The 17167-nt window shown below is 39.9% G+C and overlaps 1 protein-coding gene across 7 annotated transcripts in view; it reads left to right on the top strand.

The window, feature by feature from the left end:
• The window catches only part of satb1b (SATB homeobox 1b), a 66637-nt gene that overhangs the window by 8309 nt on the left and 41161 nt on the right, over nt 1–17167 (top strand). The window contains exons 1-4 of one of the 7 annotated variants that reach the window (XM_087778912.1): nt 6167–6944; nt 8113–8351; nt 13801–13977; nt 14349–14475. In XM_087778912.1, coding sequence (XP_087635038.1) covers nt 8138–8351; nt 13801–13977; nt 14349–14475 — 518 coding nt within the window. In that variant the 5' untranslated portion in view covers nt 6167–6944; nt 8113–8137. Of the gene's footprint in view, nt 1–6166; nt 6945–8112; nt 8352–13800; nt 13978–14348; nt 14476–17167 lie in introns of those variants that run through there. The other 6 variants (XM_087778911.1, XM_087778910.1, XM_087778907.1 and 3 more) reach the window with 6 other exon arrangements.

The raw sequence follows: 17167 nt of genomic DNA, 5'->3' as shown, positions 1-17167 counted from the left end.
CTTTTCGCAGTGTGAACAGGAGATTAATTTCATTTCCACACCGCTATTACTCATTTAACTGCGCCTGAACGCCACTTTCTTCTGACGATGCTCCCACACGTTTGCGGGCGTGTTTTGACACGTTCCTCAATAGAACATTAAATCCTCGGCTGCCTCTAATAATGCCATTATGTTTACGTGTGTGTGTGTTTATGAAGGGGGGAGACACTCGCAGAATCAACTCCACGTCGACGCGCTGACAGCCCCCCTCGCTCGCTCAGACAGGAAGCTCAGACTAATTTGTATTAGCAATCCAAATAATCGTATTAATGTCTATTAGAGGCTCCTAAAGTGGCGAGCATGAAGGCATTACACCTACGTGCAGAGCTAATAGCTCCGCTTGCCACACTGAATCAAGGATCCTCTGCTCTAAAGACGTTCTTCCTTTTGTCTGTTAGAGAAAATGCCGTTAAATAATCGCTCTCGTCTAAAAAAGGGTTTTTCAAAGAGGGTCAGATGTGTTGAAGTTTTTATGGACTTGATGCTCACATGTTTTCGGCTTACTCCCTCCACTGGAGGCTATCCCAGCTATTAATGTGTGTGACTAGAAAGTGACACCCTGGAAAGGTCTCCAGGACACAGACAATTATCAATTATAGACGAGGAGGCCAGTGATAGCCTTAGGACTTCAACGACAAGGCTTCCTCATGGGAACCTGGTCATTGTCTCGTGCTTCAGCGCCATCTTCAGTTGTAAATGTTTTTGGCCTTAAAAAGAATTGAAACTGAAATGAAATATAGTAGAAGCATGAATTAGGAATCACGGAAATAATGCTTTGTTAACACCTGAAGCAGAGCCATTGGACGTTTGACTGAATCTACCAGTTGATATTGTCACATGAATACTTCATGATGAATCTGGATTTGTCTCCAATTCAAAAGGTGTCTTTGAAAGCAAATTATTAAAAATGACATAGAAATATTAGTTTATTGAGGGTAAATCCAGAGTTTAAACACAGGGAGAGGTTCAGTGAAGACTATATCTAGATGATTGATGGACCTGCCTCTATCCCCATGTAGCTGGGATAGCCTATAATTGTAAAATTAAGGGAATTTTAAGTCAGACAATGGATGAATCAATTAACAAATAACAAGAACGTGTAAAGGGATTTGGACGAGCGGTCAAAAACGGACCTACAGAATTGAATCAAAACTCATGATAATTCAGTCTCTCATCGCGTCGTCACCAGCCAACACCCTCAACAATTAGCATCGTGTGCAGCTCGCCACTTCCTGACACAAAGCAGCAGCGGCGTGTACAAACCCACCTAAAACCCGCTCAGCACCCCGGTACTCTTTCAGACCGACTTCAGAATTCGTCTCTCTGCGCGATACAAAAGCGGTATATGTTAATTGATAATCAGCAGTGTTGATTCAGCGGTGCGTTCAGAGCAAATCTGTGCCCTTCTGGATGTCAGAGGGTTTTCGCAGCCGTCGCCGGTGCCAACCTTCGCTGGCAGTGGTGGCACCTGTTGGCGGTGCCAAGGCCTGGCAGGGTTATCGATGCTCTCTGATGGCGCCCGACAATCACGCTGGAAATGACTGCGGCTGGTTGCGTCATGCCAGAAAGAAAATAGAGCATTTGCTGACAATGGCTCGCTTTACTGCCGCCGCTCCTTCCCGGATGCTGAAACAAGTCGTTCCCCGCCCCTCCGCTGCGGGAATGATGCGCACAACGCAGGGAAAGATGGTGGGAACATGCGTGGAGCGTGTTGACGTGTTGGACACGCCGAGTGACAGCTTTGGCGACGGCGCTCAGACAAGGTCGTGACCTTCTTGCTGCGCCTGACTAGCGCCCCCTTGCAGCAACAATGTCAATATAAATATTAGTATCATTTTAAAATCAATGTTCGTAAGATCATAAAAAAGTCCTATATTAATCAAAATGGTTTCATAGATATTAACTTCTAATATATGTATTTCTTTTCTTATGTTTTTAATCTCATGTATTAATTAAGAAATATGCTATGTTTTAGTTTAAGCGGTAGTATAAAAATGTAATTATATATATACTTCATATATTTGTGTAAAACTAAAAAAACATATTTAACGAAATAAATAATACTATTATTGAATTTGTGCTTAATACGATATTTAAAATGTCCTTTTCTTTCATTTTTTATTTAATTAAAACATCTCTTTGAATTAAATAAGGGTATATCGAGCTGTTTTCGTGGAGAAACACTTGCTTCCCATCGTAGCATTCAATCAGTTTAACATCTTCATACATATTTGCTGTTTACGCGTTCATTAGACCAAACACTGACGGACGTCCATGTTTCACAATGACTTCCTCACTGAAGCTGGTCAAGAGGGAGTTTTACCAGTTCACCGAGTTGGCATCAAAACACTGAGACTATTACAGTTGGGAATCAGTGAACCTTGCCGGCAGCCGAGTGCCGGTGAATTAATACAAATGTCAGGGTCTCACGCAGGCGGCTTTGAAAACTTCCTGAAAGTGGCGGAGACATTTTAGAAAATGCAAACACCCCCTCAGATTTATGCTAACAAGGTGTCGATACTGAGGGGGCTGCTGCGTCTCAGGTCCACAGGTGAGAATCGCATCCAGTTTTCTCCCTTAAAAGCATTTTAACCTTTGGCGTTGAATCTCTAATGCTTTTTAAACATCCATGCATTTGGAAATGAGAAAACTTTGACCCTTTCTTGGGTTTGAGGGATGAGATGGTGGTGAGCAGGTGAAGAATTTTAAACTTTCCTGGAAATTCACTTCCTTAGTCTCACAAAAACCTATTCATCATATTGGTCGGTCATTGAATAAAAAGAGCTGAGCCAGAAGCAGAAGATCTGGAGCAGCTTTCTGGAAGATAGTGTCTTGTTGACCACAATAAATCAAAGCTCTTAAAACTGATCGTAACCAATGCTGCATCAATTTTTTGTGCAATGTTAAAACCCAACTCTCCTGGCTCACTCACAAGTCTTCCTCTCCAAGATGCAGTAACTCTCTCATCATTACCATGTTTTGAAGTTATAACTTCCCCGTATAAAATCTCAGCGAACGAGAGGTTACGAGAGTGGAGTCCATTATGATGTAATAATGGCTTCACTCCTCCTCCAGCCAGCTGTAATTGTATTGTTTATACAACAGTCCCTTGGAGGAGACTGGTGGGCGGGGCTTAAGCACATTTTATAATTTAAATATTTTCATGAAATAAGAGTTTTCTACAAACAGACACATACTGATTAGTACAATAGAGGCCTAAGATCTATTTAATACAAACTTAAATCAACACTTTAGGTTTCTTTTAAACGGATCTTTCTTATCTGATTTAGCGGGCTACAGGATAAGCACAAAGATTAACTAAAAAACTGAAAAAGCACTGCAAACCCCCATCTGATGCTCAGATCTGTGGTCTACACAGTTTAGATCATTTGTTGAGCTGCAGGTCGTGAACCTTGAAGATGCTTGTTAGTCAGAGAGAGAAGCTGTGTTTTGTTGTAGTGATTAGTCTGCACACTTCCTGTTCGATGTTGGTTTCCTGTTGTTGTACGAGAAGACCCTGGACAGACACACCTGTGGATGTGTGAACGTTCGGTTTGGTGTCACCAGAAACTGAAATGATGGTAAAAATCATTTGATTTAAGTCAAGAGCAGTCGAGCACTTGACTTGAAGGAACTTGAACATCGAGACCTACTCAAGCCTTGGTAAACTCCCTCAATTTTTAGTTTTAATTAATTTTAAAATGAATCGTGTTTAGTACATGTAAGTCTTGAGAGGCCAGTGGTCTACTCAAGTCGTTCAACATTTCTTTGGGTCTCATATGTAGCACTGTGATGCTTAAACAGACTAAACTGGATGCTGTTTTCAAACTTCGCCATTAAAAAGTTAATTTACATTCATAACTAACAGTCTTATAAAAAAAAATCGTTTTAGTCTTAAATAGCTTTACTGCCTCTTGGTAGAGTTGGATTTAAGATTAAAGCTAAAAAAGTATGACTGACGGTGAAAACATTTTGTAGGTGTGGATTAAATATAATAATGGGTATTTAAATCACTTTAAAACAATCTCCAAATTTGAAATAATGTCTGTTAATATTATTATAAAGTGTGACTGAACGTGGTACAAAAAAAAAAGAAGAAGAATAAAAACATTATAAACTTTAAATGAAAAACATGGGATGTACCAGATATTTATTTATATATACATGAATAAATAATGAAAGAGCTTCGCGTCATTTTATATTACTAAAATAGAAAAAGAAAAAGAAAGAGAAAGAAAAAAAAATGAGTCAGTCAGTCTAAACAATGAGTCAGTGAAGATAATGTCAATCTTAAATCTCAGGTACGTGATGTAAATAAACCAACATTGACAGAAGGTTTGGGATCATCTAAAATGAAAAAACAACAACAACAATATGAGATCTATTGATATGAACAACACCAGATTAACATTCCAAGTTATTCCAAAACACCTGGATGTAAAGGTGAAAACTGACTTTAAATGAACTGATTGTCGCTCGTTTTAACTTGCTTTGGTTTTGTTTATTTTCACGCGGCCACAACTCTTGACTGCCGGCCGTCGTGTTGACTCTATCAACAGATTAGAGTGTGTAATATTTAGGTAGGATTCAGTTCGACACACTGTGGCCTGATTCAGGGTCAAGTTCAAAAGAAGAAAAAAAAAATCAGATGGCAAACATGTGTCAATTTAACATAACCCAGGGTACAATTGTGAAATAATAGGAAGTTAAATTTATGCAAATTGACATAAATAATTTGCAAAAAAAAAAAAAAAGGTTATGGGGTCTCGAAGCTGATGGGAAGTATTTTGTCTTCTAGCTCAGCTCATTTGTTTGAATAGACGTTCTATTTTATTTTAAACTTGAAGAAGACTGAAACCTACTGTAAATTTAAAGAACGCTTCATAATAACAGTAACCTGTTTTGTGGCTTCAGATTGACGTCGGCTCATGAATGACTCTGGAAGAGTCTCATCGAGATGTTTTCACCACCCGACTAAAAGAGCTTCGACGCCATCGTTGGATTTAATGCACTGTTTTAATACAACAAAATAATAGCAGTGTAGCTTCATTGATTATTATCACTGATGTGATCATAGAATTCATACATATTTTGTTATTTGATCGAAGGTTGATTGTAAGTGTTTAGTGCTAACTATTAGACATAAATATATTTTATTTTAATAATATAAGAATAATATATTTAAATTAATATGTAGTTGATGATGTTCTTTTCGCTTTACAAATATACATTTCTTACTTACGTACAATGTAAATTGACTAAATATTTTCACAATTTTTGCTTGACAATATTAATATAAATTCATTATTTATTACTTCTAAATATAAAAAAAAATACAAATTTCTCTTACTTAAATCCTAAATTTGTTTTCTATGAACCACACAATGTAAACTAAGTAAGTAATTATTATTTTTAAAGCGTCTTTCTCAGACCAGGGTCACAACTTTTTATTGAAGCATCACCAAAAGACAAGAAACCGTATTTTAAAGTAAAAAAACAACAAACATTACCATCATGCAAATGAAAGATAGTTCCTCGTGTGTCTAAGAGCATTGGGTGTATTTCATTCCGTCATTAAAACTTTTGTTAAACGGCACACGAGGACACAACAATTACCATGAGTGTGTGTGTGTAACAACGCAGGACCGCCTCACACTAATCAAGCTGATTAAAAATTCCTACGCGCACAACCGGAAATCGCACCACCGTCCCTGTCGTGCAACTGTGTGTGTGTGTGTGTTTGTGTGTGGGTGTGCGTGTGTGTGTGTGTGTGTGTGTGTGTGCGTGTACCGGTGTGTGAGGTCGTTTCCTCGCTCCGTGTTTGTTAACGTGTCTTTTATTTCTCTCTCGTCCACTTTCCCCAACTTTTTATTCGTCACTGCTGGGACTTTTTTTTCTCTTCTCCCGGGATGCGGATGCGTCAGCGGCGGCTCCGCTTGTTGTTCTTCTTCTCCTCTCTCTCATCCTCTCTTTTCATTGACATCCCCCCTTTCTCTTAATTGTTTTACCCCCTCGCTAACGCGGGAGGAGAGGAACAGCAGCAGGGAGGAGAGAGAGAGAGAGAGAGGGAGAGAGAGAGAGAGGGGGGAGTGATGAGTCAATACAACTAATAATTTAATGGGGACAGAGAGGGAGCGAGCGGGGGAGAGATAGAGACCGCGGAGCTCCGTCCGGACGCTGACAGGACCAGGACGCCTCCGAACACGACCAGGACCGCGGGCTTCTTAGAAAACATCCACGCGGGGAAATATCCTCCACGTTTATCCTCAGCACCGGACCGAAGACGCCACTTTTTGACCCTTCTTTGCCTTGTTTTTTTCGCCCGCGACGATGTAGCCGGTCGTCGCTAAAAAAAAACCGAACCTCCGAAGCCGCGTCTGCGTCGCTCCCTCTCACCGCCGCCTGACGCCGCTCTCAGGCTCGCTTCGAGCCGAGAAGTCGGTGTGTTTGTTCCGCCAGCGTTAGCGGCTGCTAACCGCTGCTCGGTAGCAGCGACTCGGATGTTTGTTGGCGGCGAAACTACTTGACTTGTCAAGCGATGGACGCGGTCAGAATGCGCTCACTTTCTAACCGCATATGACGGTCCACCTGCTCCTGGTTCTTCCGTCATATTCTAGCTAGTCAAGCGGGAGAGACTCACCCAATGCTCCCCGGTCTCGGTGCATCTCGACCCCGTCGCCTGAGCCTCAAACCCCGCTTGTCGTTCTCTCGCACCGCCCGCCTCTCCTCCGCGAAGAAGAGCCGGCGAACACGGTGTTTTTTTGAAAGAATCCGCGCATGAGTTGAGCCGCACGAGAAGGAAGTTTCTTTTTGTTGTTTTTTTTTCTTATTTCTACCCTGGACGAACTCGAAGAGTCGCCCAGGTGGTGGTGTGTGCTCGGCGGTGCAGAAGTGCTGCGTTCAAGGTTGGTCTCAATCTTTCGACTTCTTCCTCCACTGGCAGGTTTTAAACTCGCGTTTTTATCGTCTGACAGTTCATTTAAAAAATAAAAAACCCTGACCTGCATCTGAAACTTATCCGGGTCAGGATTCTTTTTTGGCCTCCCCACTATTTTGAGGGGAATTAGTTGCTTCATTGCGTGTTATGAATGAAACAGTTCATGATCTGTTTTTGTGCATGCTGGTTGCCCTTGTCACTCTTATATCTCGTATAAAAACTGTATTTGCGAGTCCGGGACGAATGTAAAAAAACCCGATTCAAAAGTCACCCAAAACTTTATTAAACTAAAAAAAAGTCCTCTTGTGAAATGGAAGTGAACGCAACGCCGCGTCCTGACAATAATGATGGTAATTACCGTGAGCTGCAGTGGAACTCGTCTGAGCAACTTTACACACACTTCTCTATCCAAACACATAAATCTGTGTGTTCGCAAACAGACAAGAGATAAATCAAACTGATTTAAAAAAACTAAGGTTGAATTTTAATACAAATGATCATCCTATTAGGTGTTCACACCTGAATAACTCATTTTTTCCTGTACTCAAAGTGGAATGTATTATAATGGTCCCTGTAATGAATGTGTTTTTTTTTACAGGAGGAAAAAGCTAAATATTTAAACTTATAAAGCAATTAAGTCAGTAGAAAACTAGTTCATTATTCTCATTAAAATAGACTAGAATCAACTCCAGTATCTCTGTTTAAACTAACAATCTAAGACATGTTGTAATACAAATAAAAGATACATTTCAAAATTTTGTTTAAGGGTTAAATAAAGCGAAAATGTAAACTTTAATTTTCCCTTTATTTTTGATTCATTCAACATGGTCTCATGATAGATGCACCTTTGACAGCCTCCTGTCTGTCTCTCTGAGTCGCGTCATGAAGTGACTCAAAGCTGAATTACTGTAGTTTTCTCCTCTGTGCGTGCGCCATCTTCCCTGACCTGTACTAGACTCAGTCAAGTGGAATCCCTCAGAAAATTATTGTGTTTACTTTTAAATCCCAACCCAGTTGGTTTGTCTCCCTTTTGTATCTCTAGTGAATAATACATGAGTGGAATTTTAAGAGTAATTTCGAGTCAGACTGGTGTTAAATTCGGCTCTTGAATTTGTGATTTTGTCTCTCTCCTGCAGGTGATAGCGAGCTGAGGCGCTGAAGATGATGGAACATCTCAGCGAAGCGTGTTTGGGAAAGGAGAACGCCGAGCTGGTCAGCAGCATGGCCGAGTCCAAGGCCCCGCCGGCCAAAATGCTTCGCATGGAGCAAAACGGCAGTCCCCTCGGTCGGGCCAGGCTGGGCAGCACGGGGGCCAAACTAGCTGGAGTGTCGTACAAACCCACAGGCCACTTGATGAAGACCTGCCACAAGAGAGGTAAGATTATAAAACCTCACAAATACACTCTCTGTAACGTTTGTTAATTGTGTCCCAAGGTAAAGGTGTCTTAAGCGTAGATAAATAAAATAATTAAAACACACACATACAGGTTTGTTTAAATTTAACACACACTCAAAATCAGCAAAAATATGTATTAAAAAAGAATTTTGTACTGGTCTGTGTATTATTAAATAATAATGTTTTTCTACTCGTGCACACATGCCTGCATTTACCAATTATTTAAATGTCAACTGTGGCCCCTGAATTGAAATAAACTTTGGAAACAGCTTTAAAACATCAAATTTTATTAAGTGAAATTGCGAGATAAATTTTAAAATCGACTTAAAAAATGTAACAAAATGAAAAAAATCCAACACAACTGGTGTCAGTCTGGAGCACATCATTCTATTTAAACTAAACGTACAGAGATAATAACAGTTAAATATATATTTTTTTTTTTTATTGTTTCAAAAATGTTTAACCAAACCTGAACAGATAAAATTAATTTTAGAGTCAAACATTTCAGACTGAATAAAATCAAAGAAACAACATAATTTTAACAGGTAATTAATCTGTGAATATATATGTCAATATAGTTTGAAAATTCTATATATATTATGCATTAGTTAAAGCAGAAGTATAAATGTATAATTTAATATTGTGAAACAATAATTTATCAGAAACAGACACTAAGACCTGTTTAAAAAAAATCGACTGGACGGTCTAACATCTGGATCTTTGACTGTAACATCCAGCTAGTACTCCTACCTGAGTGTGTCCAGCCAGAAGGGGGTTAAATAAAGGTCCGGTCAGCTGAGACTAGTTGCTAGTTAATGGAGGTGTTGATAGGACACAGCTGCTTGTATCAAATGGCTTTATTGCCGAATACAAAACCTCAGGAACACAACACTGTGGAACACTTCTGCTCTTTTTCAGGTCATCGTTGTACTTACTTACTCACGATTGTTGTTCCTCTGTGGATCGTTGTTTCTAAGTGGACCTCAAAGTCCAATTTTGTCCCGGGCTTGTTGCACACAGTCGGACTGCAAATAGAAGCCAGAGGACTTTAAAATATTTACAAAACAACTTCCACAACACATGGCAAGCTAAAAAGAAAAGCACATCAAGAATTGAGAAACATAGAGACGGTCAGCGTTGTGTGTTGAGTGTGCCTACATGAGCTCATGCTAGACTTGAATCTTAGAATGCATCACATCTGCCTCGTCAAGGTTGTCCATCTTGTTTAACCAGATCTCCTTTAATGGGCCGTTTAGAGTCCTAATTGCGACTGATGCAATGTAAATGCTGTTTTGTTCTTTGTGAGACTGACGCCAAATAAAACCACGGCAGATTCTGGTGGTCCAACATCACTGAGCCAGGATGTTTAAAGGTGGAGGGATGGTGGTAAAGAGGTCATGTCAGGGTCACCTCTAATGGGCATGAGCTCAGTATATAAAATCAGATTATTGGTCTCTGGTGATGCTTGGCTTGATGAGAATCTAATTTTGACCTGAAGTTTACAAAAAAACAGAACAAGACTGATGTGTTGTTGTTGTTGAAACTCTACATTTTCAAGGATCACAATAATAGTGTGTGACTATTCTTATATTTTTAACCATAAATAAACATAAACATTACTTTATATCTTTTATATCGGATGTTCAAGTATCAGGGAGAAAATCAAATTTCCCAGAGGCTAAATTTTTTTCTCAGTGTCCATTAAATATTAATTATAACTTGGTTAAAATTTGAGTTTAGAACAAACAAGTCCTCATTGGTTAACAAAAAATATGATGCTCAAACTGTTTTCACGCGCAAACATTTTAATTGGTTTTAGGATGTTGTGCCACCAACCATTTGGATGTATCTTGAAAATCTTGTCAAAAACAGTGCGTCTTTTGGGTCAGGAAAAGGCCTTTTGTATTCACGTATGTGTGTTATTGCTGTGCTTTTCAGGATTTCCACCTTGCATTACTTTGGGTATAAAAACCAATCCAATGAATTTAGGTTTAACTGGTTGTTGATGGATGACTTACTTTCCAAGGTCTCCTTTTTCTTTTGATTATCCTTGAATAAGTTAATTTTCCATTAAAAAAAAATGGTTACAATCTGTACTAGTTGGAGGGGGAAGTGGGGGGCACTGTAGATGGCACATGTAGACCACTGTCAGTTTATTAGCAAAGAAAATCCCACTGACAACTGTCTTACTCAGTTCTTATTCAGTTCCTATTTTATTTGAGGTTCTAAAACTTAAATGCAGTTTAAATACATGCCCTCTCTACATGACCACACACAACATATCTAATCGACGCGCAATGTCGCACTGTGTCGCGGCTGCTCTCTCCAACTGTGGCCCTTCTGCTCCCACATTTGTATATTAACACTGAAAGTCCTTTAAGAGCCATTGCGCGTTTACAGAAAGACTTAACTTTGAGATTATGATTTAGCGTTTTAATATCAAATGTTGAAAAACACGATGGACTCAAATAGGAAAAAACAGTTGCAATTATGTTTGTTGTTTTTTATTTACGTTGAAATGAGTTTGGAGAAGCTGCAGGTTCGGAACGCTTATGGCACTTGGCTGCCGAAACTTTGGCTGCCTCGGTCAAGTGGGACTGAGGAACTCTCGGAATGTCGCTGTGTGAGTGTCCTCGGATGAATTCCGCCTCTTATTTGCTCGTTTAATCTACATGTTGCTCCCCAGCTGAGCGTCTAATTCCTCACCTTCATCATCGCAGCTTCTTTTGGCCTGCTACCCGCGCTCCTCGCTCATTTAGGGGGAATCAAGCGAGCGGGAGGCTTCAGTGCCGGGCCCACTGTGGGCATTGTGACCAAACCCGAAACAATATTTACAGCTGCCCTCTGTGGGCTCCCTGGAAACAAAGCCAGTATTGATCCCCACAAATGAACCTACACAGCAGTCTTTATTGTTAGATCTTTATCTATTAAAATCAGGGGAGGAGAAAAGCAGCTCTTTCAGCACATTCCCTGGCATCTGCTGGCTTATTGACTCTGTTGCCAGAGCCGCGCACATCTTCTGGAATGCCTGGGATCCGGAAATATTAGAAAGTGAATCATTTTCATAGCTCGAAGGACAATAAGTGTGAGGAGACGGAATATAAGTTGGGCCATGGGATTCCTCGGATAATTTTAATCCGCACTTAGACTTGCAATAACACTGGTCGATATCCAAAAATGGCTTTCGCTATATATTCACAAATATTTGCGACATACGCTTCGTATGGTTTTAATTCTTTGCCAGCCGTTTCGAGACCGGCGTGATGCAAAAGCTGGCTCATCTACGTGGAGTTTGTGTGCTTCCTACGCTTTCCAGGGTTTCCCCGGGAGACGGTGGTTTTCCCTTAACATTCCAAAAACGGATGAATTGTTACGTTTTAAGTCCCTCTGGACACTGATGTGAGAGAAAGGTCTTTTGTGTGCCACAATGAATAGTCCATCTTTCCAGGGTTTCCTTTGAGCTACAATTAGGATGAACTTCGACAATGTTGTGTCAGTGAAGTACTTCTACAGCAGCATCAAATGAAAAGTTGAAACTTTCTATTACAAACAGTTAACTCACAGTAACACTATTTTAACTTTCTGTACAAAGAAAACATTATTATACCCTCTGGGCCTAACTCACCGTAAGTTTTCTGTCATACTTTTTGTAAATAGATTCATATATATATATCATTTTCATAGAAGCAAACATGAAATCTTGAAAAGCACTTGACTCTCGGCTTTCGTGTGAGCTTGGGTTAAGGTTAAATGCTTCGGCTAGTGGATCCCAAAGTTTTCATTTGAAGAAGAAATATGAAGAAAACAATCAGAGCAAACTGTGGAAAATATTAGTTGTCACTTATCCTGTAACAAGCTTTTACAGATGCTGATTGTGGTCTTCAAATCTGGTCTTGTGTATTGGTGTTTATGGGACTAATTATTGTTCATTTGCCCTTTATCATGAAATATGGTTATATATCTATGTATGTGCACACCATGTTTTCCTGACTAGGAAAACTGAGGCAAAACATAAATATTCTAGGGTGTCTCCTGCCTCTTGCTTTATTAAACTGACAGCAACATTAACTCCATTTGACCTCGGGGTGCTTTGGAGAGGCAGGAGAAAAAAGGGTGATGATTGGTTGGAGCTCCTTTCCAGTGTTTCCTTCAGTAGAGTCATGCTATTTATGTCTCTTAGTATTATTCTATAAATCTTTGCCTCCATCAAATATATTGTCGCTAGTCTTCTGTGAGTTAGTAAGTAAGTTCTAGGAGGTTTTTTTTTATGTAATATTTTCAAAGTTCTGCAGAAGAAATTGTTTATTAAAAATAAAATGGAATTACAAGTGGGATGAATATGAGGGACATTACGGAACAAAGTGAAATGTGTTTTTGGGAAAAAAAGGCATTAAAATAGATTTGTTTTGTGAAATTATTACCTTTTGTTGATGCGAGAGTTGGAAGGCGTCGCTGGGATAAAATAAATTCTATAAAAGATTGAAAACAATTTGTCTGCAATATTGTCACTTGCTTCTTCCAAGAACCAGGGTCAGTGCCAGGAAACACTTCCCTAGAGTTTATAGTTTGTCTTTGTTGTCAAGACCACCAGACTTACCAGGATTAAAGTGATAGAACTTTATTAAGAAAACACACAGCAAGACACTCTACTTGAAAAGGCAGTGATTTTGTCGAAGTAGTGAGAAAGTAAAACAAGTTCAGGGGTAGACAGTAGATGATACAAGGGTCAGAGTCTGACCAAAGGTTTCAAACTACAACTCACAGGGGGCCAAAATGATTTTGCTGTTTAGGGGCCGAATGAAATGTATATCTTTAAATCTTATATATTCTCTACCTATATTTTTTGACATGAGGTCATCTCTATTCATTTGCTTATTAAAACATTTCAAATCAGTCAACATTTTAACATGCATAATATTCTACTTTGATTTGAGCCGACCATCCGGCGGGCCACATAAATTCACTAGATTAGGTCCTCTGGGCCTTGAGTTTGACACATGACACTTAGAGCTGCCATTATCCATCCAATAAATAACTTGATTGGACCATCACATAATAAAAACTGCTCTTTATTGCAAATATTATTTATTTAAATTGAGGTACAAAATTGCATTTCACAAAAAGCTACATTGAAAATAAACAGAAAGAGAGTGGCAACACAACAGTTATATTTAGAATTAAAGCAATGATAATGAATGAAAAAGTACGAAATATAAAAAAACAAAACATTCACAACAAGGTCTCTGTTAGATGTCTTCAATATGGACAAGGAGGGGGACTGAAGTAAAGATAGACTTTAAGGTGCTGAAATGAAAATAACAGGAACAAACTGAATCATTTCAGCAATTCCAAGACTGCTGCAGCCTTGTTATTATTATAGGTCACTTGACCGTCACCAGTCTCACTACACAAGTCTTTTTGTCCTCAGGCAACATGCTGCCAGTGTTCTGCGTGGTGGAGCACTACGAGAACCCCATGGACTTCGACAGCAAAGAGGAGCACGCAGAGTTTGTGCTGGTGCGAAAGGACATGCTCTTCAACCAGCTGATCGAGATGGCGCTCCTGTCACTGGGATACTCGCACAGCTCGGCCGCCCAGGCCAAAGGTACGCCCCCCCCAATCCATTTTCCAGCGCTCACTTACGTCCTCGCGGCAGGTCACACAATACACACCGTAATGAGGCAGATCAGAAGCAGCGGTAACACTTCCTGACACTGATCCTGGGCAGGAGAACTCTCCCAAGGATGGACACATAGCAGCAGGCATTAAAACACACAGGCTATATTTACACTCACACAGGAAGGGATGAGGGGGTCGGCTAATTACACTTGACAAATCAAGAGGGGTGTTTCAAGGTGCCTTAGCGTGCTGTTTTATTAACGCTCTGTCTCTTACACACACTCTCACATAAACACACACACACTATCACCTCCTGCAGGTCTGTCTTTAACCTTTTATACCTTCTGACTCACCCAGGTATGATTCAGGTGGGGAAGTGGAATCCCGTCCCCCTCTCATACGTGACAGACGCACCGGACGCCACAGTGGCCGACATGCTACAGGACGTCTACCACGTGGTCACGCTCAAGATCCAGCTGCACAGGTTAGAAGCACACACACGGTGTTGTCTTGATCTTTGAAGTATGTACTGTTTTGAGTATTGTTTTGATTGTTAAAGCGCTTTGTGACCCTGGTCTCGAAAAGCGCTATATAAATATATATTACTTACTTACTTACTTACACACGAACGCATGTAAAGGTGTGAACGGAATGTGACTTGACATATGTAGTCATTATGTTCAACATGGTAAACCAGTTTAGCGGGCTTTGTGATGCTACATGGAATCTGACTCAGCAATCATAAACAAAAGAGGACATGAAAGTCATTTTTATGTGTAACGTCATAATTCTGAATTCCAACAATAGGTAACGCTGTAAATCATTGTGATGTTGGACCCATGCCTTTAACAGCCACTGTTGAATAACAAAGAATAATTGTTACTGTAATAGCAGTGACAACCAACACAGATATTGGTTTCATTTTCCATAATGAAAATGGTTTTCTAAAATTTGTCATTCCATGTTTGAACGTATCAAAAAATGGTCTAATAGTTTGCACGAATACCCCTCTCTTTCTTGCTTCACCTGAACTCCCCTCATGCAGCTGTCTCACACACGATTGAGCATGAAATTATCCTGACCGAACAAAAACATAGACAAAGTCTGTTAGAGCAGAAACACCATCAAATCCTATTTTGTTGAAAGTTTTTAAATAACAGCATAGATTCAAAGTAACAGGTTAAACACTGGTATCTGATGAAACGTTAAAATTAATAAAAATAAATTAACCTTCCAAATGAATGGGAAACAATTTGATTTCTGATCAATCATCTAATGTGTTGATTTAGGTGTATCTTAAATCGACATTGGACCTCTATTGTAGTCCACTGTATTTGTATGTTTGTAAAAAAAAACATTTAATTGATATATTGACATTAGCAAATGTGCTTGAGCCCCACTGAAAACACATCAAGGTTTGTCACTGTGTGTCATCAATCTCAGAAGACTCCACCTCCAAGGGACTCAAAGCAGGGTGGGAGGAAGAGCGAAGCCCAATAATCTATATTAGGGCTTTTGTAACCTCTCGTTCGCCGTTATTTCAGACAGGGGAGAACTTTAAAGTAATAACTTCAAGAAATTGTCTTCTGAGATCTGAGTCATTCAAGAGAGTTGGTTTTTTACATTAGTTGCCCTTTAAGTACGTTGAGCCAGAGATGAGTTCCCCTTGTCTGTTTTAGAATTTCCGTTCAGCTGCCATTAATCATATCCGAAAACTGACCTTATTTGATTGGCTCACGTAAAACTTCCTCAGCACCTTGTACACACAATCATAGCCTCCGACAAGTCTAACTATGCTTCATGTCAAACCAGTAATAGAATGTTTCAGTGATGAAAGTCAATATTTATATAGAGATGGACACTAGATAACACATTAGCAGCATGTTACGAAGAAGCAGCTCTCCCAGTGTGTTTGCCTGGAGAAAAATAAATGTGGTGGTCATCCACCGAGGTCTAAAAATGAGCACTCCACAGATGAATAGGCCCTTGTTCACCTGAAATGGCTCCATAAATAAAGCCAAGCTGTTACAGATATTTTCGGAGGATTCTATTTTGGTTTTTAAGTCGACACGCTACGTTATAGAAAACTCCGACGTATACTGAAGCTTTCTTCTGCCGTCACAAAGATTTTTGTTGTATTTATACACACAGCGAGAGCATACGAGCATTAATAGATGCAAACATGCTCACACACACACACACACACAGCCAAGTGGGACTGGTGTTGAAGCCTGTGCCAGCTGCACGCGAACCCAGTGTTCTGCAACCCTCTGGAGATCTGTTCACTCTCCTTCTCTGCCCCTCTCTTCCCCCTCTTCTCCTCCTTCTGTCTCCCCCACCTCTCACCACCACCCATCTTCACCAGCATCACACACACACACATGAACAGTGTCCAACAGTGAGTGTGCAGAAGGTTGTGTTTATTTCCGGCTCGCTCGCCTTGAACGCATGGATAGCTGTCTCTCTCTCTAGTTATCTCTCTCTTTCTCTCTTGCTCTCTCACTTTCTCTCTCTATCTCTTCCTCGCTGCTCTCACAGCTGCTGGAGCAGTTTAAGGTGTTCCGCAAAATTTCATTGTTTGTGTGTCGTCAATCAGGCTGCGACATCCAGAAATCCACACACAACTGATACGCAAACACTTCCTTGATCACTACATGGATGCACGGTCTTTGTAGAGAGATGCCCTGGTTGACTTTACTAGAACATGTAACACCACGAGACACTCAGTCAGTGATGAAGAAAGACAAGACATCACAGATGTTCCATTTAAGATGAAAGAATACGACTCGCACATAATGAGAAGTGTATTTGAGCAAAGTTGCTTGATTAGAAGGTGGTTAGCAGGTAAAGTGGTATGAGCTCACACGCAGAGAGAATAGAAGGAGGTAATGTTTATTTTAGGAGATGTTCACTGGTCAGAATAATCATGAATTCACTCCACATGGAACCATAAATAAACCTGTTCTCTGGTTCTACATTATTAGTGTGCTAAGTCTATTAAAAAACATTGTTCGCAACGTTTTTGGCACTCATACATTTGCCTAGTCTATCCTTGACTTAGTATCTATTTCTTGACATGTACGTTTAGAGCAAGTCGAATATATATTCCAAGTGCATTTCTTTTGACAACCCTTTTTTTTTCCAACAAATTCTTACATGTCTATTTTATACTGGTT

Source organism: Callionymus lyra, chromosome 17, assembly GCF_982586985.1.
Source record: "Callionymus lyra chromosome 17, fCalLyr1.hap1.1, whole genome shotgun sequence".
Classification (NCBI taxonomy): domain Eukaryota; kingdom Metazoa; phylum Chordata; class Actinopteri; order Syngnathiformes; family Callionymidae; genus Callionymus; species Callionymus lyra.
This window is presented reverse-complemented; position numbering and strand designations above follow the sequence as displayed.